This window comes from Garra rufa, chromosome 5, assembly GCF_049309525.1.
Source record: "Garra rufa chromosome 5, GarRuf1.0, whole genome shotgun sequence".
Lineage (NCBI taxonomy): Eukaryota > Metazoa > Chordata > Actinopteri > Cypriniformes > Cyprinidae > Garra > Garra rufa.
The window spans coordinates 45894194-45919232 of record NC_133365.1 but is presented as its reverse complement, the minus strand read 5'-3'; the positions used below and the strand labels follow the sequence as shown (position 1 = coordinate 45919232).

The 25039-nt window shown below is 37.7% G+C and overlaps 1 protein-coding gene across 1 annotated transcript in view; it reads left to right on the top strand.

Annotated features, from left to right (window-relative positions):
* znrf3 (zinc and ring finger 3) overlaps positions 1-25039 on the top strand; it is an 86577-nt gene that overhangs the window by 31746 nt on the left and 29792 nt on the right. Inside the window, exon 2 of the mRNA XM_073841108.1 lies at positions 14316-14438. Within this exon, the coding sequence (XP_073697209.1) occupies positions 14316-14438 (123 nt within the window). The remainder of the gene's footprint in view (positions 1-14315; positions 14439-25039) is intronic.

The following is a 25039-nucleotide window of genomic DNA, read 5'->3' as shown; positions in this document are numbered from 1 at the left end:
ACTGCTCTCATAACGCCAGGAAATGGCTTGGCCTTTTTTCTTTTTTTTCTTTTTTTACATACACTTGTTTCCTCTGGAATATCATCAACACAAGTTTCTTTCAAGTTCTCTGGAAAGGAGCTACGTGGAGGGAAAGGAAGAGGAAGAAATTCAATAGAACTAAAAGGGGTTTTCAGTCAAAGACAACTGAAGCTGTAAAGTAGGAATGCACCAATAATAGAAAAAATATTGCTACTAATAAAATTGACTCTTTACAGTAAGGTTTGGTTGTCTAATGTTATTAATCCAGTAGATAAAATGGAAGCCTATTTCTGTCACTGAATAAAAAAAAAGTTAATTGCGAGTTGCTAGCTCACAACTTTTTTTTTTCTTAGAATTGCATGATATAAACTCACAATTATGAGTTATGAAATCAGAATAGCGGGATATAAACTCACAATTAAAAGTTATGAAGTCAGAATTGCGTGATACTAACTCGCAATTGCAAGAAATAAAGTCAGAATTGCAAGAACTCACAATTCTGACTTTTCTCAAATGTGAGTTTGGATTTTGCAATTCTGACTTTCCCTCTCAATTCTAAGAAAAAGTCACAATTGTGAGATATAAACTCAATTCTGACTTTTTTATCAGTATTGCATGATAAACTCAATTGTGAGTTATAAAGTCAGAATAGTGGGATATAAATTCACAATTGCAAGAGAAACTCACAATTCTGACTTTTTTTTTCAACAAATGCGAGTTTGTATCTCGCAATTCTGACTTTAACCCGCAATTCTGAGAAAAAAACTCCAATTGTGAGAGAATTTTGAGAAAAAAACAGCATTGAGTTTATATCTCGTTGTTCTGACTATAAAATTCGCAATTGCAAGTTTATATCTCACAGTTGTGAGAAAAGTCAGAATTGAGATTTAAAAAAAAAATCTGTTACTTTTTTATTTATTTATTTATTTATTTATTTATTTATTTATTTATTTATTTTTTCAGTGACGGAAACTGGCTTCCATAGATGATTCATGAAGTGATAGATAGATATTCTAAAACACTTTTAATATTTCAAGTTAAGTTAATATTGTAGCAGTTTTGGGCATTTCAGTGGACACTAAAGACTGTTGTAATAACTGCTGAAAATTCAGCTTTGGTGTCAGATGACATTTAAGAAATATGTTTAAGGGAAAGTTCACCCAAAAATGAAAATTCTGTCATTAATTACTTGCCCTCATGTCATTCCAAACCCAAAAATGGCTGAAGGAAAAGATAGTGTTATTTTCTTTGCACTTAAAACGTAGTTTTTGTAGCTTTATAACATTATGGTTGAACCACTGTCACATGAACCATTTTAACAATTTTCTTACTACCTTTCAGGTCTTGAACGTAACAGTTGCGTTGCTGTCTATGCAAGGTCAGAAAGCTCTCGGATTTCATCAGAAGTATCTTAATTTGTGTTCCAAAGATGAATGAAGGTCTTGAGGTTGGGTACTATGAACTATGGCTTTATAATAAAAAACTGTTTTAATATTTCACAATATTTCTGTCTCACATAAATGCAGATTTGGTGAGCATAAGAAACTTCTTAAGATAATTTACAATCCCTAAACATTTTGACCGGTAGTGTGCATTGTGCATCCCTACTGAGATGTCACTGGTACCAGTAGTCAGTGCTTTCGAGGCTTACGGAAATTCTAGAAACTGTTGAACAGACTGAAGTCTGCATGTCATGCCTCATTAACTGATTATTGCCTTATGTCCTCACATACTTTGAATGCAAGCATAATGAAATTGGGCGTGACCTTCAATTCAATCCACATGTGGCCTTAAAACCCTCCATCCAGCCATCTCTTCACTCCAGTCCCACGTGTATAATCAGACCACAGGTTTTGACCTGGAAATGAAGCGTTTTCTTCTGTGAGCCAACCTCCTTAAGAAAACAAATCTAAGGCAACAGAAACTTGATCTAACCTAGTGGCATAGCGAAAGGGGACCGGTTAGCGAGAACTAGAGGCCGTGGAGGTGCAGAAAACACACTCTGGTTGTACAGTGTGCAATTTTCCATGGCCGCACATTCTTGAGTCCTATCATCCAACCGGCATTTATCTCTGTAACTTGAGAACGAGCGAGTCCAGAGGCTAGAGTAAGCTTTGAAGGATCTACCAGAGATTGGTTGAGGGATTCTCCACCCCCTTTTCCATGACTGGCTCACGTTGGGGTTGTTCTTTTTGATTGACAGGTGGCGTTGGCACAGGGGCTGCTCTGGTTGACGGTGGGGTGAATTACCTCAGCCGGGTGCATTGCAGCTGGGCCAAAAGTTATGTGTGTGTAGAGGGGTGGAGGGTGATGCTTGCGGTCGAGTTATGTATGTGTGAGGTTGTCAGGGAATGGGTGGATATTTTGACTGGTTTCTCTCTTGGGAACCATGTTTTTGCTTTCTTTGAAAACAGGTCGCGCATGAGCGAGCGCTCATCTGTTTTCCAGTGGATTTGCATCGGTTCTGTCAAAATTGTGACGGGAATGTAATGCACTGCCATCTTATTACAAGCTTGTTCATTGTGCTTCACCTGAAAATGAAAACTATTTACTCACCCTCCTGAAAACCCTTTTAGATCTTGGCCATGCACCAAAATGCCCTGCTTATCCATGCCACTGATCTCAGAAGGTCGTTCCATGTGATGGGATGCGTTAGAGACAGTTGGAGATGGTCTATATGGTGTTGACCTTTAAAGAGAGAGCTCACTGGATCAGCCCAGTCATCTCCAGCTTTACTTTCCCTCTTTCAAGAGCCGACCCAATGCCTGCGCACTTGTTTAAGTGGTAAGACGTTAAGGTCAGTGTAGTATGTGTGCGAAAGAGAGGGCATGTATAAATAGAATTGTCCGGTCTATATGTGCCCGTTAATTTTTAGAGTCATAGTTGTTTGTTTTCCACACAAACGAGCACTTGATAAGAACAAGCACTCATGTTGCTGGAATGTTTGACTGACAACAAGACACTAGAAACTTGTTTCGTAATGCACATAAAACCCAGAGCTATGGAAATATGATTAGTGAATCTGCTCATTCTGGGAAGGATCAGCTCGAGTCTGGCCTGTGCCTCTGGAAATATGGAAGTGTATTACTCGCTTTTATAGTGACACATTTTTCTAGTTTATTATTTATGTTCTTAGCAGATGTTTGTACCTTAAAGACTTTGAAGAAATGTGTATGTTGTTTCTGGGACTGTTACTAATAGAGATGCACAGTATATCAGTGCAATATCATTGCTTGTCAATATTGTGTTTATGCATCATTACATCTAATTACTTTTTACATTCTTTAAAACTCTGAGTAAATTTAAAAACGTTGATATGTTTAAAAAATCTCAAAATAATAATTTTATACTCTGCATTATGATGTGATACTTAGATTCACTTTAAGCATTAGTTTTATTATTATTACTATTTATATAGAGAATTGTACTTTTGACCATTTAGTGGCCAAAATATGGAAAATAAAAACATAATCATGTTTTTTTTTTTGTCTCTTCTGCTTACCAAGTACAGAAAAAACAGTAAAAGTTAGAAATAGTTTTACTATTAAAAACAGTTTTCAAAGTAAAATGTTTACTCCAGTCACATGATCCTTCAGAAATCATTCTAATATTCTAATTTGCTGCTCAAAAATCATTATAATATTTTGGAATATGTTGGTCTTTTTCTGTCAATTAAGGCATATATACACTACCAGTCAAATGTTTTTGGACAGTAAGATTTTTTTTTTTTTTTTTTTTTTTTTGTTCTGCTTACCAAGCCTGCATTTATTTGTTCCAAAGTATAGCAAAAACTGTCAAATTTGGAAATATTTTTACTATTTAAAATAACACTTTTCTGCTTATATATTTTAAAATGTAATTTATTTGTGTGATTTTAAAGCTGAATTTTTACTCCATTCACATGATCCTTCAGAAATCATTCTAATATTCTGATTTGCAGCTCAAAAATCATTATTATGTTGAAAAAAGCTGAGTAGAATTTTCTATATATAATTATTATTATTTATTTATTTATAATTTTTTTTTTTTTGAAAGATCATGTGACGCTGAAGGCTAGAATAATGATGTTGATAATTTAGCTTTGATCACATATTTCACAACATTACTGCTTTTGCTGCATTTCAGATTAAATAAATGCAGGCTTGGTGAGCAGTAGAGACTTCTTTAAAAAAACATAAAAAATCTTACTGTCCAAAAACTTTTATTGTGTGTGTTGGTGACCACTTTGTTTTCTTCTCGCTCAACCTTCCACCCACCTTTGCCACTCTCTCGCCCTTTTTTTTTCCCTTTATGAAATATTTTTTTGCGATGAGCGGGCCAGTGCCGTGCCATTGGTGGTGGTAGCAGTCATTCCTTGGCGCGGGAGCCCTCATCTGTTCCAGCGCTCTAATCGCATTCCAGCAGGCCGGGCAGCAGCTTGCTCCGCATTCCACAACTCTGGGGGCTTTCCAAGAGCCCTGCGCAGGCATTCCTCTTTGCCGGGACCTTCAAAGCTAGGGAGGGACTTCAAAGGCATCGGTGAGGCTAGGTGTTGATGACTACAATCCTCCCGGGTACAGATTTACCCGCCTCCTGAACTTCAAGAGCGGGTTGTGGTAGTATTCTGGCGTGCACTTTTGCCTTCCTTGCCCATAAATCATGTCACGTTAACTCTTGACGTATGCTGGATCTTTTTTTTTTTTTTTTTTTTACCTAGAGGTTGGCGCATGATACGTGTGAATGTTGTTGTCATGAGGCTTTCTCACTTTCTCTGATGTGGCACTTTTAGACTGAGTGGTTTACAGTGAGTGTGAGCTGATAGTTGGGATGTTTTTATTTGCCACACATGGTGATTTCTTGATTTGTAGTTTAAAATTAATTCACATTTATGCATTTAAGAGACTCTTGTTCTCTAAAGTGACTTGCACCACCAAAAACGTTTGAATACTTTAATCCTGAAAGAAATGAATACTTTTATTCAGGATTGATCCAAAGTGACAGTTAAAAGCATTACGTATTCAAATAAATGCTGCTTTTTTCAAGTTTCTATTCATCAAAGAATCCACAAAAATAATATTAAACAGGTAATCGGATAATACAGTAATAAGAAATGTTTTAGTAATGGAAAATTAAGCTTTAGCATTACAGGAATTAATTATATTTTAAAATATCTTCAAACAGAAAAAGGTTGTTTTAAATTGCAATACTATTTCACAATATGTGACCCTGAACCATAAAACCAGTCTTAAGTAGCATGGGTATATTTGTAGCAATAACCAAAAAATACACAGTATGGGTCAAAATTATCGATTTTTCTTTTATGCCAGAAATCACTGGGATATTAACTAAAGATCATGTTCCATGAAGATATTTTGTAAATTTCCTGTCGTAAATATATCAAACTTAATTTTTGATTGGTAATATGCATTGCTAAGAACTTCATTTGGACAAGTTTAAAAGCAATTTTATTAATATTTAGGGTTTTTTGCACCCTCAGATTACAGATTTTCAAATAGTTGTATCTCAGCCATTGTCCTATCCTAACAAACCATACATCAATGGAAAGCTTATTTATTCAGGGTCACATATTACAGTTTTTACTGTTTAATACAGATAAATGCATTTATGTTGAGCATAAGAGACTTTTTCACAAACTTAAATAAAAATCTAGTTTTCAACTATTATTGTTTTAACTCTATCTTGTTGTCTTTTCTCCTGTTTAACTGTAGTTTGTTTTTTGTCATTTGAGTAGTAGACATCAGAGAGAATCATTCTCACGCCATTGATGGTTTCAGTCTCTACTCACAGTCTTATAATAGACTCGCCTGTCACTTCCCCTCTGCTAAAGATGTCCTCCCTGGTGGCTCGATGATACATATTTGAGTATTTACATGATATTAAGTGTTCGCTCCGGTCTGAACTGCACCGTTTGTTTGCTTACGTCGTTGTCAAGGGGACAGTGTGTGAATGGTTTTTCGGGGAGACGGCGTAAGAGGTCTCAAGACTCTCTCGGCGTTCCTGTGGCTCAAACATAAGAGCTAGACGCCAAGGTCGTAGGTTCGATTCCCAGGGAAGACCTGAACTCTTCAAATATGTACTTGTAAGTGGATAAAAAGTGGCTGACGAATGCTTGAAGTGTGTGCAGATGTGTTGGTTGTAAAGACAAATGCCATCATAAAAGCAAAAGCCAATGCACACAATCTGTTTTGTAAACCTTGAGGAAATCTTGAGATGCTTGTGGTTGGTTCTTCATGATGTCACCTTCTTACTACTTAGGTGCATATACATGGTTTCTGGGCAAGGAGTCTTTGTTGGCCCGAGGTGACTTTTGCAACTGTCGTTCCATTGGTTTTGTCTAGACGACAAAGGAGAGGAAGTCGCCTCCTTTGAAAAAGGGCCCAGTCTCCCTTTATGAGATAATATTACACCGTCAGAGCAGGCCCCACCTGCAAGGCTTCTCCAGCTGCCACACTGTAACTCTATCTGTGCTCTCTTCAAGGCTGCGATCCCCTTTGAAGTTATTTCCAGTGCTTGGGAAACGAGAAGACACAAGCAATCAGAGCGGCAAGCTCCTCCTCTTTTCTCTCGCCGTCTCTCTTTTTGAGTATGTTTAAATTTGCTTTGACTTCTGTGTGCTCCAACTTTTTGCAATCGCATTTTTATGCTCCTTCACTTTTAAAAATGTTTGTTTTGATTATTGCTTCTTATGGAGATCAGAAACACGCAATCATAGTGTGAGATTATAAATGTCTGACAGCTTTATGGCTGTGGGATGAAAGCGAAGAGGGAGAAGGAGAAAGATAAATAGTCCAGGGCAAGTAGAGGAGAAGCCGTAGGCATCTGTCCCATTCCAGTATTTCACACTCTTCCGATAGACGAACCAGAATAGTGTTGGAGTCTGAGAGTACATCCTCTGTTTGGATAGTAGGTGGGAGTTCAGACGTCCAGCGCCAAAAGGAAACTGGCCCGGGTTGCCTTGTGTACCCAATGCAAAGCTCTTCCCGCTATGTGTGGGCATTTGATTACAAGACGGCCTTCCAGTTTTATAGATGAGGAAATGTTAGAGATATGTAACAGCTGAGAGGGACTGACTGCTACGGTGGGGATCCACGTAGGGTTCAAGAGAATATGACCTCCCGGTCTACGCCAGAGGGCACGGCTTCGCAACTGATGGACGGCGTTAAGCTACGTTGCTGGCGTGAAATGCTTTCCATCCCTTTTCTCTCATGGTGCAAAAACAAGTGCTGCAGATGAAGTTGCTTGGCTTGCAAACAGAGTACATTTTCACACTTTGTCATATTATTTTTATTTTTTTTTTGTGAACAATGTAACTAATATCCATTTTATTATTGTAAATTTACTGATGTAAATAATCTAAAATTAATGTATATAATTTAAATTACACTTAAAGGGTTGGTTCACCCAAAAATGGAAAAATCTGTTATTTTTTTATTACTCACCCTCATGATGTTCCAAACCCGTAAGACCTTTGTTGAAATTATCGATTTTTCTTTTATGCCAAAAATCATTAGGATATTAAGTAAAGATCATGTTCCATGAAGATATTTAGTACATTTCCTGCCTTAATTTTTGATTAGTAAAACTTTGTAAGTAGAACTTAATTTGGACAACTTTAAAACCGTTTTTCTCAATATTTAGATTTTCAAATAGTTGTATCTCGGCTAAATATTGTCCTATCCTAACCATCCTAAACCATACATCAACTTATCATCTTATTTATTCAGCTTTGAGATTATGTATAAATCTCAATTTAAGTTCAACTGGACGGCGGGTTGGTTGGTGGCATTCACATCTGTGTATAAAGACTGTTTCTGGCCTAAATGGCCTAGATTTTCCTTCAATAGTGTGTTCAATGTTTTTCCTCTACCATGATGTAATAATTCTAAAACTTTTTTTGCGAGTTAAACAGTGGCTGTTTGCAAAATTGCACGCTCTCTGATTAGCTACTTCTGAGTAATTGACCCCTTTGCAGACTGCTTGATTGACAGGCGATCTGACTAACCATAATGCCGATTCTGCCATTTTGTCCGAACAAATCAGACAGGAGAGTAGATTAATCTCTGTCGACTTAAACTTAAAAAAAGAAAATTGTGTGTATTTCCGTGTTAAAATAAAATACGTTCTGATGTTCATTCATGTTTATTTCATGCTTCAAGTAAATAAAAGCTTTACATGGTTCACGTTGATTGATTGATTGATTAATAAGGCAATACAGTGATCTGTCACAACACATTAAAGAGACACAAAATTATATTTAAGACAACATTTTAAAGCTGAGACCTTGTTTCACACCAGAAGTAACTTGCTCTGTCTTGTCCGTCGACGTGTTGTCAGTTTCCTCTTTGGTCCGTGATGTACTTTTCACTGCATGACAACATGCAGACATACACTGTTAAAAATAAAGGTGCTTTAAAAGGTTCTTCCCAGCGATGCCATAGAAGAACCATTTTTGGGTCCACAAAGTAACCATTCAGTCAAAGGTTCTTAAAAGAACCATCTTTTTCTCACCTTTTAAAATCTGGAGAGCCTTCTTTTGCCACAAAGAACCTTTTGTGGAACAAAAAGGTTCTTCAGATATTAAAGGTTCTTCATGGAACCATTTAGATTAAAAAAAAAAAAAAAAAAGGTTCTTCTATGGCCTCGTGAAGCACCGTTATAAGAGTGTACTACGTTCGCTATTGTCTGTCATGTGACTTGCCAATGTCAGTTGCATTGCTTTATTGCCATTCACAAACCTTTTCTTATGGCCTCATTGGATACTGAAGTGCTCACTGGATGTACACTTCAGAATCCCTTCGGAAGTAGGAAACTTTTCACCAACTGTAAGTTTGGACATGCTAGTATTTCCACAAACTACTATATTCTACACAGTTTCAAATGCAGCTTGTTTTAGCTGGCTCTAGTACTTTGAACCATTGGTTTATTCTTGATCACTATATCTTTAGTGCCTCTTCTAAACCTTGTACCTCAGAAGTGTCCCACTCTATCTCTGTCAACCGCCAAAATACAAACGGAGAGGGAAGCCAGCAGCCGTCCGAGACTCCCGTGCACATGGCGTTCGCTCGGCACTGAGAACTCCCAGCACTCTTGCTTGTTTGAAAGGCTCTTGGCCTTGTTTGAAAAGCTGCCCTGAGAGCCGCGGCCGAGGACAGAGTTTCTCTAAGTGGCTGCGGGCCCGGGAAGAGGGGGGGTTTGTGAAGCCCGCTTGTGGCTTTGATCAAATATTCCCCCACCTCTCCTGGCAGGATGGTCTGTTATTCCAGGAACTATTCCGCACTCCTGTGGCAGGGGGTGGGGGCTGGGTGACGGGCACAGGGTCAGAACTGGGAAAAAGGGGGGAGGCTGGTGAGACCAGCGGCATGAGGAAGGAGAGAAATTGCCCCTTGCAGAAGGAAAAAGTTTGTTTCCACGAAATCTTCTCAGCTTGAAGTTGACGGCCTTGTGGCCTTGTTGCCTTGAATGATATATGTGTCCCGTGTCAGATTATAGTTGTGGTTAAGTAGGTTTGTTAGTTTTATACTCACTAATCAGAGGGCATAAATTAGCTATGAAAAATCTTGGGATCGGGTTACGTGGGGTTGAAGCCAGTGAAAGTGGTTGTAGTGTGGGTTATGGAGTGGAGTTTGATAGCAGAGCTTACCCTCGGGCTAGCTGGGCTTTTTGATTGTTGTGGGTGAAATTGATACTGGCCTTGACCTAAATGCCATGCCTGTGGCTGCGACTCATCTGTTCTGTGTTCTCTACTACTGGACCACAGCCACGATCCATGAGCGCTTGCTCTGTGTGTACCAACACGTTTAGGTCAGCTTTGACGATAAGAGGTCTGTGTTTTAAAAACATTTAGACTAGTATCTGCTGGGTTGATTTTTAGACTAGCTCTGTTTAGTGTCCTTTAGCCTTGACATTTTTATATAAATGCACAAGGCCATTTATCATCTCTTTTTAAGCAGTTTTGCTTAATATAATATTGCATGTTGGTAATGGCTTCAGGCTCCCTTCGCATGGGTTTCAGAAGAAGGAAACTTTACTTGATTTTGATTTAATTACAACCATTAAACAAATGTTTCTACCAGTCACTAGATTGTATGAAATAATGACTACCGTTTAAATTAAAAAAATATTCAAAGTGAAAATATTATAAATAGTGCTGGCGGTTTGGCCAAAAATCTGTTATCATGTTTTTTTTTTTTTTTTTTTTTTTCTCAGTTTGACGGTTTATCACATTTTCCCCCTGGCTGTGCCTTTATATGGATCAGAATGCATGAAACAGTTGCAGAATCAGTAAAAACTGTAAAAAGAAGTCTCTTTTGCTTACCAAGCTTGCACTTGCAAAGTACAGCTAAAATTTTGAAATGTTTTTACTATTTAAAATAACTGTTTTCTATTTAAAGATATTTTGAAATTTAATTTATGTGATTTCAGAGCTGACGTTTTAGCATCATTACTCCACTCGCATGATCCTTTAGAAATCATTATAATGTTATGATTTTCTGCTCAAAAAAATTATTATTATGTTGAAAACAGCAAAGTAATTTTTTTTAAGGTTTCCTTGATGAATAGTTCAGAAGAACCGCATTTATCTGACATAGAAATATTTTGTAACATTGTAGATGTCTTTATTATCACTTTTTTGATCAATTTAAAGCATCCTTGCTGAATAAGTTACAAAGCTTTTATTTCAGATAAATGCTGATCAGATACATTTTCAAAAAAATGTACTCTACTGTTTTAAATACTGATAATAATAGTAATACAATAATACAAAAGGTTGCTTGAGCAGCAAATAGGCGTATTAGAATGATTTTTTTTTTAGACTAAAGACACTAATGATGCTGAAAATTTAGCATTGATCACAGAAATTACATTTTAAAATATATATTCAAATAGAAAGCAGTTATTTTAAATAGTAAAAGTATTTCACAGGATAACTGATTTTGCTGTATATTGGATCAAATAAATGCAGGCTTGGTGAGCAGAAGAGATTTCTTTAAAAACATTTAAAACTCTTACTGTTCAAACACTTTGTAGCTTGAGCAGTTCATGATGTAAATTAGACTATAATTTCAAAATTTAAAGCCAAAACAGAATGGTCTGAACTTATCTTTGTAAAACTACACTACATTAAATATCTGAACGAAACAAAAACAGCTCTCTCGCAGCAGGTGGCGCTTATGGAACAGCAGTGATACAGAGTTTCCTTGGTTACTGCTGTAAACAAATACAGTAGTCAACATTTGAGGTGGATCAAAAAAGTTGTCCTAAGACAAGAACAACTATTGTTTGGGTTTTAAGAAAACTTTGTTGAAAGGTTTTGATCCACTTCAGATGTTGACTACTTTACTACATTACTATGCATTATATTATAAAACAAAAATATTAACAAACGCTATAATATTTATCTAAATAATACTAAAACAACACAGTTAGCAAGATTAGCGTCTTCCCGTTTGCATTATTACATTATATATTAAAGGATTGCTCTTGGGCTTTTAAGAAACAATATTGGGATTGTCCTACTATTGGGGAAAAGTCCTACCATGAAAGCAATGAAAGAAACCAAGCGTGGCCTAAAATCTTTTTATAAGTGTTTTTGATTTGAGTTGAAGCTGGCCCCTACTGTTATGAGTTGGCCCCAGGCAGATGTGCGAACACATACTGCTTTCTTTGAATTGCTGGACTCTTTGAACCCCCCAACAAGTTTTATCAAACACAGTCAACCCATCAAAAAAAATGCCCGAAAATGGGTGCAAGAGAAACTCCAGCTACCTGGACTGATTCTGTTGAGGCTGAAATGCGTGATGATCAAAGCATCAGCGAACTGAGCATCTGACAAAGTTTGCTTGTGGTGTGACTGGCATTTTGGTGTTTTTTTGAGACTGGCCGCCCTATTCCGACCAAGTCCAAATCAGGTCAACTCTAGTTCAGAGGCGAGGAGGAGAAACAAACAGTTTATGTTTGTCCATCTGTCCTTCTTGGTAGTTTTCAAACTCTATTCTGAGAAATATTTCAGATGGTTAGAGTTACCATTATTAAGGAGGACATGCTTTTCTTCGAACATGTTATTTTTTTAGTAATTATCATCATCAGTTGCAAGGAAACAACAAACAAACAAATAAAGGGGGTGAAAAGCCACACTGGCAGTTGTCCATATTCCATGTATAGAGATATCTTGCATGGCTACCTCCATTGAGAATTACTTATGGCATTGCAGAAGTCAATCCGCTGATGCCTAAGGTGGAACCGGGTATGAAGAGTTCGACTGCCTGCCATCATAGTGATTTCATTTGAAAGTATTGCCCTTGAAAGGAGATGCACATGTGAACGGCTGTACAAGAGAGGGGTGGTGATGCTGAACAAGGGACACTTCTTTTGGTGGTTAAAGAAGAGGTGTGTTCAAAAAACAAAAGTTGGGTATTTGCTTGGAAAGCAATGTCGATGCACTCCAGAAAAGTAGGCTAAACAACATTGGATATTAGGGAAGATGTCTGTAGATGTGTTTGCAGAATGTCATCTTTGACTTCTCCTGACAGGCCACTTTTGCGAAACTGCAGATAAACCTAATGAGCAATTCTTACTGAAATCCAAAGTTCCCAATGAATGCATTCAAGATGGTCGCTGATTAGAAATGCATCATTCAGTCAGAGTATCTTAACATAATCTTACATTTTTCCACGCGAAACTAGGTTAGCAGTGGTCACCCTACTTTAAAATGTTGTCAGTTTCGATGCCACAACATCAGCTAAGTTTTATGCAAATGTGGAATCCGAGGCCTCTCGGGAGCTGGTGTGGCTTTTGATCCCTGAGTTAAGATGATAATCAGCTTTTTCAGAGTGTTAATCCAATTTGTTCATTTGGAAGCAGCACTTCTTAGCATATTTGCCCTGAAGTGCTCAGCTATGGGTAGGGAACAGGTCACCGCGGTCAAACCAGTTGTCATGGTGTTTTAATCAGGATTTAAATATAATAATGAAGTGTGATAGTACTATTATATTTGAAAATAAAAGTGAGTGTTAAATAAAAATACAATTGTTTTATTATGAACAATTGCGAGGCTTCCGGTCTCATCCACTTCCAGGAAATTTTAGCTGTGCAAAACGGCTTGTTTTGCTGCTTGTTATTGCAAACTGGTGTGTCTTACTATATTACTTTAATGTATTATCTATTGTGAACACAGTTTTATTGTTTACTGCACTTTATTCTTCTCGCTATTTCCCTACTGTGACTAATGAACCAGAAGTCTTGCACATTCACAGAAAACAGCTTACTTATCCATTGAAAAAAAATACATATGCGCCCACTGAGTGAGGGGAAGCGCATCAGTGAATAAAACGTCGCAGTTTTGCATTTTGCTTTGAAAACGTCACCGCAATACCTAGGTTTAATCTTGCCGTTTGAATGGAAATCGTGTACAGTATTACAGTTAGTCCATCTAAAACGGTGATTGTGCATTTCCAGATGTCCATGCTTACGCAACTTATGCAACGCGTTTTTTATTTTGGTTGTGCAAATGCACCAGTATTATCTCATGAAGGAGGTTATTATATCTCTGTTTATTTTTCCAGATTGGTATCTTTTGGTTGGAATTCAATTCAAGGCCAGCAAAGCTTACGCTATCATTCATTTAATATAAAATCCAGGAACAAGTCCATGAAATGATTGTCTGCTGAAGCTAATAGCGCTAATAAAGTAATAAACCGCCATGCTCAAACAATTCACGGCCTCATTCTGCGCTTATGTAATTCCCAAATAATCTTTAACCTAGTTGTTTTCAATTTTAGGAGGGTTTTATCTCCTGAAAGATTTTCATTGATAAACGTCCATGTTGTCAATTTTCAACACATCAAAAGCGCTAGATTTCACACTTGCAACAACTGACAGATGGGATTTGAGCCAAGAGAATAGAATCTGCTCTGATGGTTTGGTGCACACCTTATGATGGTAATCATCATGCCTGCGCCACACAGACCTTTTTGAGTTTCCACACCTTTGCTGTTTTGTAGGTGTGCCGTGGCACGTCAGTGTAGGGCAGTTTATAAAGGAAGTGGAGTTATGGCGCAATAACATGAGGTCAGGTTAACACTTATCATTTGAACGTGCACCTCCTGCATGCCATAATACAATATTAACCTATTCTCTTTAAATTAATTTAAACAAGCATTTCATCTTCCCTAAAACTTTCTTGTCTTGCAGTCTTTGTAACTATTTCCAATCTGTTTTCTAATCTGTCTTTTCAGAGTATTTGGACATTGGACATTTGGAATGAGATATTAAATCACATTTTCTTTGACTTTTAGATGCACCCTTTGGGCCTGTGTAACAATAACGATGAAGAAGACTTGTACGAATATGGCTGGGTTGGAGTGGTCAAACTGGAGCAGCCCGAGTTGGACCCCAGCTGTCTTACTGTATTGGGCAAGGTAAGGACAGCGCTCAATGTTTACCTAATGTAGTGCATTAGTTCAAAGTTCTGTTCATAAATGTTAATGACTTCTAGGCACAAATTATTGTATTGAAAACAAATCAGGAGTGACATTTCCCAATACATGTTGCAAATAGTATCTATGTGCGGATTTTCATATTGCATCGCCTGCTGGTCAAAAGCAATTTTGTCACAACCAGACAGCAGTAATTCGACTTTGATTTATACAGTTTTGCAAGAACTATTCAATGGTTTTGTTGTTCAAGACTGTTATACAGTACTATCCAAGTAGTGTCACCTGATTTGTGGAACTGCTGTGGTAAAATACTTTGAGTGTGGTTTTGGCTATCATTTGTGCTTTTTAGACACACTGAACAAATCCAGACGCAGATGAAGCGTTTCCTAATTGGCTGAGCTTGCTGCAGTCTCAAGGCACCAATATCTGTTTGCATGTTTGATCTTTTTATGGGGAAATTTGAGGATTTCCACACATTTATACTCAGCAGGACGCTCTTGCACTAGAATGGCTAAATATTTTCCCATGTCTAATGCTGGAATGGGCTTAACGTTACACATAACACACTCTCCCTTTTGCGTTCTCATTGAAATGTTCTCAAATAATCAACATTCATTTCGATTTCTACTGTTGTCTTATTGACTCATGGGAATTGCATGATGTCAGTATACTAAAGCATAAATTAAGTGTGCGAACACAACCAGCACAAATATGATTTGAAAAATAAATTCAGAATATCAACTGATACAATTTCCGGAAAGTTCACATTAGGTGAATGGATGGTGTAAACACATTCCATCTCTTTTTCTTTCATAATAATAGGATAGAAAAACATCCTCGCCTTCTTTTGTGCCAGAGCTATAATTAGAGAGTCGGCTGTCATAATCGGGCCTCTGATATAGGCCCGCGCTCAGCTGGGGTTCTCTTTCTAGTCCCGGCATCAGTGTCTGTCCGGTCTCTGCACTGTCCCTTTGACCTGCTTGTGCCAGTCTGTCCCTGCTGTGCCACCCCTGCCCTTATTTTTGTTTTTCTTTTCCTTTCACTGTCTCTTTTATCATTCCGCTGTTGTTTGAACATGCACTATTGTTCTTAATTTTGTGGTTAATAAAATGTTTAATCATTTTATGCAGCAAGGATGCATTAAATTGATTAAAAGTGATAGTAAAAATGTATATACTGTTTGCAAAAGTTTTCCATTTTAAATAAATGCTGTTCCTTTTAACTTGCTATTTATCAAAGAATCCTGAAAAAAAAATCAAGGTTTACACAAAAAACACTACAAAAAAAAATTCTACAAATCTTTTCTTGAACTTTTAAACTGTTGTACATGCAGTATATGTAGAGAGCGTCCTTTTCAGTGTCTCTTTTATAACCAAGTCAGTATGAGGTTCATGGTAACCCTAATGATGTTCAGTTAGTTGCTTGCTTACAGAATTTTAAGCACTGAACCGGTTCTGACCAAGACCTTTCTCGATTCCCAGCCTGTGTAAATGCACTTTTTTTTGTGGCGTTTAAGCCATGTTTATCCAAAAATGAAAAATCTGTCATTTGCTCACCCTTACATCACTGCAAACCTGACTGCCTGTGGAACACGAAGAATATATTGAAGAATGTTGGTAACCAGTTCCCACTGACGTCCATGGTATGGACAAAAAACACAGTGGAAGTTAGTGGGAACCAAAACTGTTTGGTTATCATCATATTAGTCAATTTTTTTTAAAGTGGACTATCTCTGGATGTATGTATACTTGGTTGAAACTCTCAAAGATATCAGTAATTTCTTATCAATTATTGCTCTTTAAAGTCCCTATAATATCAAAATTGTGTTTTTTTGGCTTTCAGCATAAAAATGTTAGCCTTAAATGAGAAGTTCACTTCTAGAACAAAAATGAACAGATAATGTACTCACCCCCTTGTAAATCCAAGATGTTCATGGCTTTCTTTCTTCATTCGTAAAGAAATCGTTTTTAAGGAAAAGATTTCAGGATTTTTCTCCATGTAGTGGACTTCTATGGTGCCCCGAATTTCAACTTCCAAAATGTAGTTTAAATGAGGCTTCAATCCCAAATGTGGTTGTAAACAGTCCCAGCCGAGGAAGAAGGGTTTATCTGTTGAAAAAATATGCTTTTGAGGAAAATGTTTCAGGATTTTTCTCCATATAGTGGACTTCTATGGTGCCCCGAGTTTGAACGTCCAAAATGCAGTTTAAATGTGGCTTCAAACGATCCCAAATGCGGTTTTAAACGATCCCTCTTGTCTTGCTCTGCCCGAACTCAGTTTTTTCCGGTTCAAGACAGTTAGGGTATGTCAACCATCTTATTTTCTCCCTCAACTTCATTTCAAAATCACCCTACATCGCTGCAGAAGTACCGATCCAGTGTTTGCAAAGTGAACATGCAAAGATCAAACACCATTAACAAAAAAGGTAAAACAGCAATGTAGGACGATTTTGAAATGATTTTTGAAGTTGAGGGAGAAAATATGATGGGCTTTTTTCGACATACCATATCAGGTTCGTCACACTCCGCCCTGTGTGTATATTTGAGAAAAGGTCATGTAGGCTTCTCCGATTTGTGTAAGGTCTTGACGGAGCTGCCCCGCTGACACGTATATGTACACAGTTTCTTCCTCCGTTTCCTGTCTCTGTCCGCAGAGAGCCATCGCTCCGCTCACCTCCCACCTCTCCTGCTTCCTCTCTCGTTCCTGTTCATTCTTTTGTTCTGTTGCACTTTCTCACCTAGACTAGTCTCATCGCATTGTGGATCTTCTCATCGGGAATCCTCAGGAAACTAAGTGATCATTTAGGTATATGCATGACCTGAAGTCTAATGTCTTGTTCACTGATTTCCTTCCAGAACAAAAATTTACAGATAATGTACTTGTCATCCAAGATGTTCATGTCTTTATTTCTTCAGTCGATAAGTAATAGTTTTTTGAGGAAAACATTTTAGAAATATCTCCATATAGTGGACTTCAATGGTGCCCAGATGTTTGAACTTCAAAAAGTTTAAACACAGCATCAAAGGGCTCTAAATGATTCCAGCTGAGGAAGAAGGGTCTTATCTAGCGAAATGATTGGTTATTTTCGAAACATCTTGGATGACAAGGGGGTGAGTACATTATCTGTACATTTTTGTTCTGGAAGTGAACTAATCCTTTAAGTGAGCCCTGTTTTTCCTTTTTTTTTTTTTTTTTCTACAGTAGAGAAATTAATTACATTCTTACAAAGGTTTAATGGTGTAAATTTGGAAAAGCTTTTAGTCTTTAGAACTTTGAATCTTCAGATGACTAAGCGCAGTGAAACTTGTCTCTTGCTTGCATATCGTATACAGATTTTGTTGTTTCTCCTGTGGTGAATGTACTTCATTAATTCCCAGCAGGTCCCTCCTCTTTCAAGGGCCGTCTTGATCTGTTTGTTGGTCTCTCTCTCTTTCTTTCTCTCTTTTTTGTCTCTCTGCCAGCATGATATCCTTTTTTCCAAACAGTGCTCTGCTCTGACACATGCAAAACCGGCTGAGGGGTTCTGTCCTTTCATCTCCCGACCGCATACTGAGTCTTCCCGTTCCCATTGCATCAGTCCACATGACTGTGTGTGTGTGTTTGTGAAACAAGTCCAAATAGTATCTGCTTTTCTCTTATCCAATACAAGTGGATATGGCCATGTATCATGTTGAATGCATTTCTTATTGTTACCAATATTGAAAACAGTTGTGCTGCCTAATATTTTTGTGGAAACCATGATACTTTTTTTCCCTCAAAGTTCTTTTTCTGCAACTTTTGAACACTAGTGTTTTTACAGATATCATTCACTAGTCATATGACAGTGTGGAAAAGCCGGCTGAAATTGAAGTCATATTGCCTTGACGATCTTGCCTGACAGCCATAGTCAGCATTTTGCTATAAACAGCTTCTTTTGTCTTCCACTGAAGCGAGAAAGTCATACGAGTTTTTGAAAGACATGAGGGTGAGTAAATGATGACAGGATTTTCATTTGCTTTAAATGTTTATCATTGCAACAATTGTGATATCTGTTGCACCTTTGCCTTTAATTCCCTTAAGACATTTGTGAAAGCGTCTAAGTGAAAGTGTTTGAATAGGCTTCTAGGTGTCCACACGTATGTGCGTTTTGCTCATACATCACCCTTTGATGAGCTGGAACATTGCTTTTTGTGTGCCGTAATTGCTCGAGAAAGGAAGCTAAATCCTGATGCAGGCCGGAGGCGGCTTGAAGCACCTCCACCCACCTGCTGCTTGACTGCACGGCGCTTGAGTCACCTCGATTATCAACCAGAGAGAGATGAAGCCGCACTGCTAGAGTAAAGATTTTGATGCAGGAATGTTTTGATTTTGAAGCAAACTTTGTCTTAGTGTGTCAAAATTAGTGTTATTTTAGTATTATGTATATACTACTATAGTGTTTATTTATATTTTGAATGCGTTTTTATTGTTTTCAGTTTATTTAAATTTTAGTAATTTTATATACTCATTTTTATATTTATGATTTTTATTTAATTTTTTTTCTTCAGTATCTGTTATACACTATCCACACTATCATGACTTTAGAAAACTTTTGAATAGAAATATTAAAAGTTTTATTTATTCAGCAAGGCATTATCGGTCAAAAGTGACAGTTTTGTAGCAATATAAAAGTACATTTCAAATAAATTCTAGACTATTTTAAGCATAGTGTTATATGACTTTAGAAGACTTTTGAATAAAAATATTGAATGATATCCACATAAACACTACTGTTCAAAAGTTTAGGCTCAGAATTTTTTTTTTTTTTATTATTTTCTATTTATTTATTTTTCTATTTATTTATTTATTTATTTAGCAAGTCATTATTGATTTTTATTTTTTAATTTATTCAATATATATTTCCATTTTGTAGCAATATAAAAGTATATTTAATTTAACTTTTTTTTTTTTTTTTTTTTTTACTATTTTAACACTATCCACACTGTTATATGACTTTAGAAGACTTTAAAAATATTGAATAATAATCTATATAAATGCTACCATTCAAAGGTTTAGGCTCAATTTATTTTATTTTATTTTATTATTTTGCAAGGCGTTATTGGTCAAGTGACCATTTTATAGCAATATAAATCTATATTTCAGGTAAATGCTTTTTTCTATTCCTCAAAGAATCAAAAAGTAAGCAGCGCACAACTGTTTACAACATTGATTTTGAAGCCCAAAATTTATTTTTTTCCCCCTAATATTTCCCCCCTTATTTTTCATCTTAGTATATTTCCAATTTCCATTTAAGTTTTTATGTTTAAGCGTTTCATCTAATATTTATATTTTGTTTTATTTTAGTCCAAGTTTAGTTTTAGTTCAATTCATGAAAAGTTTGTAAGTTATAGTTGACAATAACACTGGTAGAAATGTCAGTGTACGTCTTTTGATCGTGACGTATTGGGTTTTAGTGAAACTTTGCCTTTACTTTTTTATTATTAACATGCACACACACACACACACACACACACACACACACACACACACACACACACACACACACACACACACACACACACACAATCTAGAAGTAGCAGGAGCGGGTGGGGTAAGGGGGGGACGGTTAGTGTTTTTGAAGCACGGAGCGCCGATGGGGCCCTAGCTCTGGGGTTTCTCTTTTATGTTTGTGTATGCCTCAACTTGCTGATATTATCTCACTGGGTTTTCCTTTGCTTGGTGTCAAAGGTTCTCTCCCAGTGGGCGGAGCTTCTCCCGATTGGCCGGCAGGTTTCTGTCCCTCCGCAAGTATGAAATCATGGCTTTGGAACCCACTGAGTGAGTTGCCATGGCCACTGGGAAGCTCCCTGTGTCATGTGTTTCAAAGTGAACCGAGGCCTGGCAGAATTACCCAGCCTTCAATGGGAGGCAAAATGACCATTATTAGACTTCACAGTCCTGTCCCTCTATTTAAAGAGAGAAGAAAAGAAACCCGGGGAGCTTAAGACAAGGGCTCGAGGAAAAGTGAGCAGAGGGGAACGAGAGCGCAAGAGAGGGAGACGGATAATCCGCCAGGGAAAATGTCATGGCGGTATCTCAGTTCAAAGAGCTCCCCCAGGAAGTATTTTGTTTTAGTGTTTACAAGAGAATGAAAATCAAAGACTTCGCAAATCACCTGTGGATTTTTCCAGGCCGTCCTTCCAAAACCAATCGAGCAGAAGACGCGTAGCGCGTCACTTCGGGGTGGTGCGGCGAACAGAGCGTGTAATGTTGTGTCTGCCAGATGCGGTAATAGTATGTGTGTGTTTCTCTTTGAACGCCGTGCCACGCTGGGATGGGCTGAGCCACTTGGCGGGCTTTTTTTTTTTTTTTTTTTCACTTTTCCTTTCATGGATTAAGTTCCATCCTGGAGTTTTAAGACTCTTTTATACTCCGGAGGGGGGTGGTATCTGTGTGTGTGTGTGTGTGTGTGTGTGCGTGTACACGTACGTGCATGCGTGTGAGGAGGGCTTGTGTAAGGGGGTCAGCTGTGAGTGACTTGGAGGGCTACAGAAAAAGAGAAGGGAGAAGAAAGCGTTAGCACACCTGCTAATTGAGAGGAAGTTGAGGACTTGACGGAGGGGGCGAGGGAAAGGAGAAAAGGGGAGGGCAGAAACAGTTCCAGTCCATGAGAGAGAGATGCAGAAAAACAGCCTAGAGGACATTTTTCTGCCATGTTTCTTTTCAAGTCGGCGTGAAATCATAATTGACCGCATTTACTTTCAAAACACAAGTTTTCATGATTCAATAATTTATGCATTTGGCAGATGTTTTTATTTAGAGTGCATTTATTTTTCAGTGTGTTTTGACAGGGTTTTAAACCCCTGTCCAGTTTTTTCTTGTTCAATATTGTGTTTTACTCAGAAATACTTGACATTACAGAAGTGACATGGGTAATGAAAACCACCAAGTGTCAAAGGTTTTGTTCATCTGGGAAACACGATGATTGTTTATTTTTAAGGAAACCTCCATTGAAAGTTCCATACAAACTTGACAAAATATGTGTATTTTATATGTACTAAAAGGAGGTTTTCCAACCTGATCTTATGACGAAAGCATACCTGTGGGAACTTTTTCACAAGACATGAAACACGTTACATATTCAGTGTGAAATGTCCACTGAGTGGCACTAAAAAAAAGTGTTCGTTTTTGTTCTCAGAAGAGATGAACGCGTACATGTGGTATGTTTTATGTGACGTTGGTTTCTGACTTGAAATGTCAGTTGAGTGGCGCCAAATGTACCTGTGGAAACTTTTTTCGCAAAATAAAAATACGTACCACCATGTACGTTTTGTGACATATCCAGTGTGAAATGTCCTAAATGTGCTAAAAGAGTGTTCGTTTTTTTCCCCCCAGAACACTAATGTACATATTTTGCATTTTGTGATGTTTGTTTTGTACAGTATGTGTCACCACAGTTCTGACTTGAAATGTCCGTTAAGTGGCGCTATAATGCTAATGCTCCGTGACGTTTTAAAATAACGTACCATCTGCACTACACCTAAACCTACCCCATAGTATGAACAAAAGCAAATGTGATGCAGCAATGCAATCACAAGCATGCCTTTTTAGCTTATTTTTCAATCTCTCATCTTTGAGCCCCTTCATCGTGTCATGTTTTTCACAGGATTCGTACTCGAGGATTCCGCATCCTAAGTCCAATTCTGAGCCAGCTGAGTTACCGAGCAAGCTTGTTACATCCAGAAAGTGAAACATATAGAGCTGTAATCATAACTGTGTACGAAAACGATTACAAGTACTCGCTGTTTTACCACTTCTATTGTTCATTTCTGTTGGAAACTGCAGTGATATGTAGTTATTTGTATGTATTTTGTGTCTTGCGAAAAACGTACCCACAAGTACGTTTTCGTCATGAGATCAGGTAACGGTTTTCACTGCTATGCAGACGATTCATTTTGGGATCCCCACAGAACTTTTCAGTGAACTATTTTCTTTTTTTTTTAGTCTGAAGCACATTTTATCAATCAATTGAAGCCTATTCCTTCATAAAGAACCTTTTGTTAAATTTTTTTTTTATGTTTCCATGGATGTTAAAGTTTCATCTGGAACTACAGATGGCAATAAATAACCTTTATTTTTAAAGGGATAGCTTACCCAAAAATGAAAATTCTGTCATTAATTACTCACCCCCATGTCGTTCCAAACCAGTAAGACCATCTTCCGAACACAAATTAAAGAGAGCTTTCTGACCCTGCATAGACCGCAACACAACTGACACGTTCAAGGCACAGAAAGGTAGTAAGGACATTGTTAAAATAGTCCGTGTGACATCAGTGGTTCAACTGTAGTGTTATGAAGCTACGAGAATACTTTTTGCACACATAATTTTACTCAACAGTTTCTTTTCTTCTGTATTGCGTTCTTGAGAGTACCACAACACATGGTCCTTACTACCTTTTTGGGCCTTGAACGTGGTAGTTGCATTGCTGTCTATGTAGGGTAGGGCTGTACGATTAATCGCACGATGTTGTGAGGCGCGATTAGTCAATGAAGCCGGTACTTTGATTAGTAGTAAATCTCCATCACGTGCGTTCAGCTGCGTTCAGCTGGAGCGTTCAGAGGCGTAAATCACTGACAAGCTACGCCAAATCGCGCTCAAAATTGAATGCGATTTTAAACGTGATTTGGCGTAGCTTGTCAATGATTTACGTCTCTGTGTATTAATTGCCGCTCCAGCTGAACGCACGTGATGGAGATTTACTACTAATCAAAGTACCGGCTTCATTGACTAAACGCACCTCACAACATCGTGCGATTAATCGTGCAGATCTCGGATTTCATCGAAAATATCTTAATTTGCGTTCCGAAGATGAACGAAGGACTTACAGGATTGAAACAAAGTGAGGGTGAGTAATTAATGACAGAATCTTCATTTTTGGCTGAACTACCCCCTTTAAGTGTGCTCAAAAGTTTGTAAAGAGATTGTAAAAGAGATCAAACGGTTTAAAATTAACGGTTTATTAATACATTATGTGAAAAGACTCAAACACTGATCAAAGCACATACGTTGAGCTCATCAAATATGGTCAAAGAAAGCTTAAATGTACTTTGCTTGACGTTTGAACTAACCCTTTAAAAGGCTGGTTAATCCGAAAATGAAAATTCTCATTTCAAACCTGTTTGACTCACTTTTCTTCAACCGAGCTCAAAAGACATTTTGAAAGTCAATGGTGTTTAAAACAATACCAACAGAATAAAAATCAAATCAAATGTATTTCTTATAACTTTGTCTCAAATGTTTCTCCTACAGTTCCTGCTAATTGCTGTCATAAAAAATACAGAGCTTTAAAAATGTTTTTAGTTTGGTCTTGTAAGAATTTGATGAGAAATAGTTTTGCAGAATTTTGCGGACTTTCGTATCTTGGATTGTGAGGCCACGATCTCTTCTGAAACTCTAGACGGGACGTGTGAGATTACCAGGGCCTCTGGGAATCTCCGCAGGAGCCTCGAGTCTCCATTTGCACTCCATTTAATCTCATTGCCATCTTGGAGAAACAATTGAGATGTTAAGCAGATCTCATGTGCGATTTGTCTTTCCTGTGGCAGGGCCGAACTGGAGGTAGGAAACTGAGAACTGGTAGCCTCAGGTGCACGAAGCCACCGGCTTGTGTGTCAGGTAAAGATACGGTTGTAAAAGTGTGAGACGTGTGAGCGCAGGGAGGGATTGTGGGTGGTTGAATTACAGCTCTCTGGAGCTGAAGGGACAATAGAGCAAGAGGGAGAGTTCTTCTCCTGTTTCCTGCTCTCTCATACAGAACAGCCTTGAGAAAGATGAATGAATGAGAGGCCGAGGTGGAAAAAACAGAATGAACGTGCGAGAGGAAGCGAGAAGTTTCCATCAGATTTCTTCGTTCATTCAAAGAAAGACACCCCCGTTTTTTTCTGCTTGTATCAAAGTGCAAAGTAAAAAAAAAAAAATCATTGGAGTCTTCTGGTAAATCCCCCTGCTGCAAGGGTTAATCTAAGCGCTGGAAAGCCGTTGTGGTCTTGTATAGGCCGAGTCTAAACCTGCTGTTCTGTTTGCCCGGGGAGAAATGCAGCTCGCCAAATGCAGATCCCATTACAAAGACGCAGACACACAAAGTGTCTCCCTCGCTGACACACAAAACACACACACACACTCACTCACTCATGAGGCTTAGCTCAAATATACCCCACACACACAGAGAGCCACTTCAAGGGAAGGTTAGATTAGAGAGGTATGAAGGCAGAGAGCTCATGCTCCTTTAATTAAAGTCATTCGCATTCAGCTGTCCTCATTCACCGCAGTGCATGAGCAGCTCTAATCTGACGACTCCACGCTGGCTGATGCTCTTCAATCAGAGGCCCAATTCCATTGCATTTCATTTAATGAATAATTTAACACACTTTAATGCCTATGTGCATCTATTTGTTTATATATTTAGATTTTTTGTTTATATAGTTATACTTTAGGACTTTAGGACAGAATATATATTGGTATAATATATTGTTTGAATATATATTTCACTCATTCATATTTATTCACTTATTTTCATCAGCAGCAACAGAAGAAGCATCATTCTTATTATTTTTGTCATTTAAAT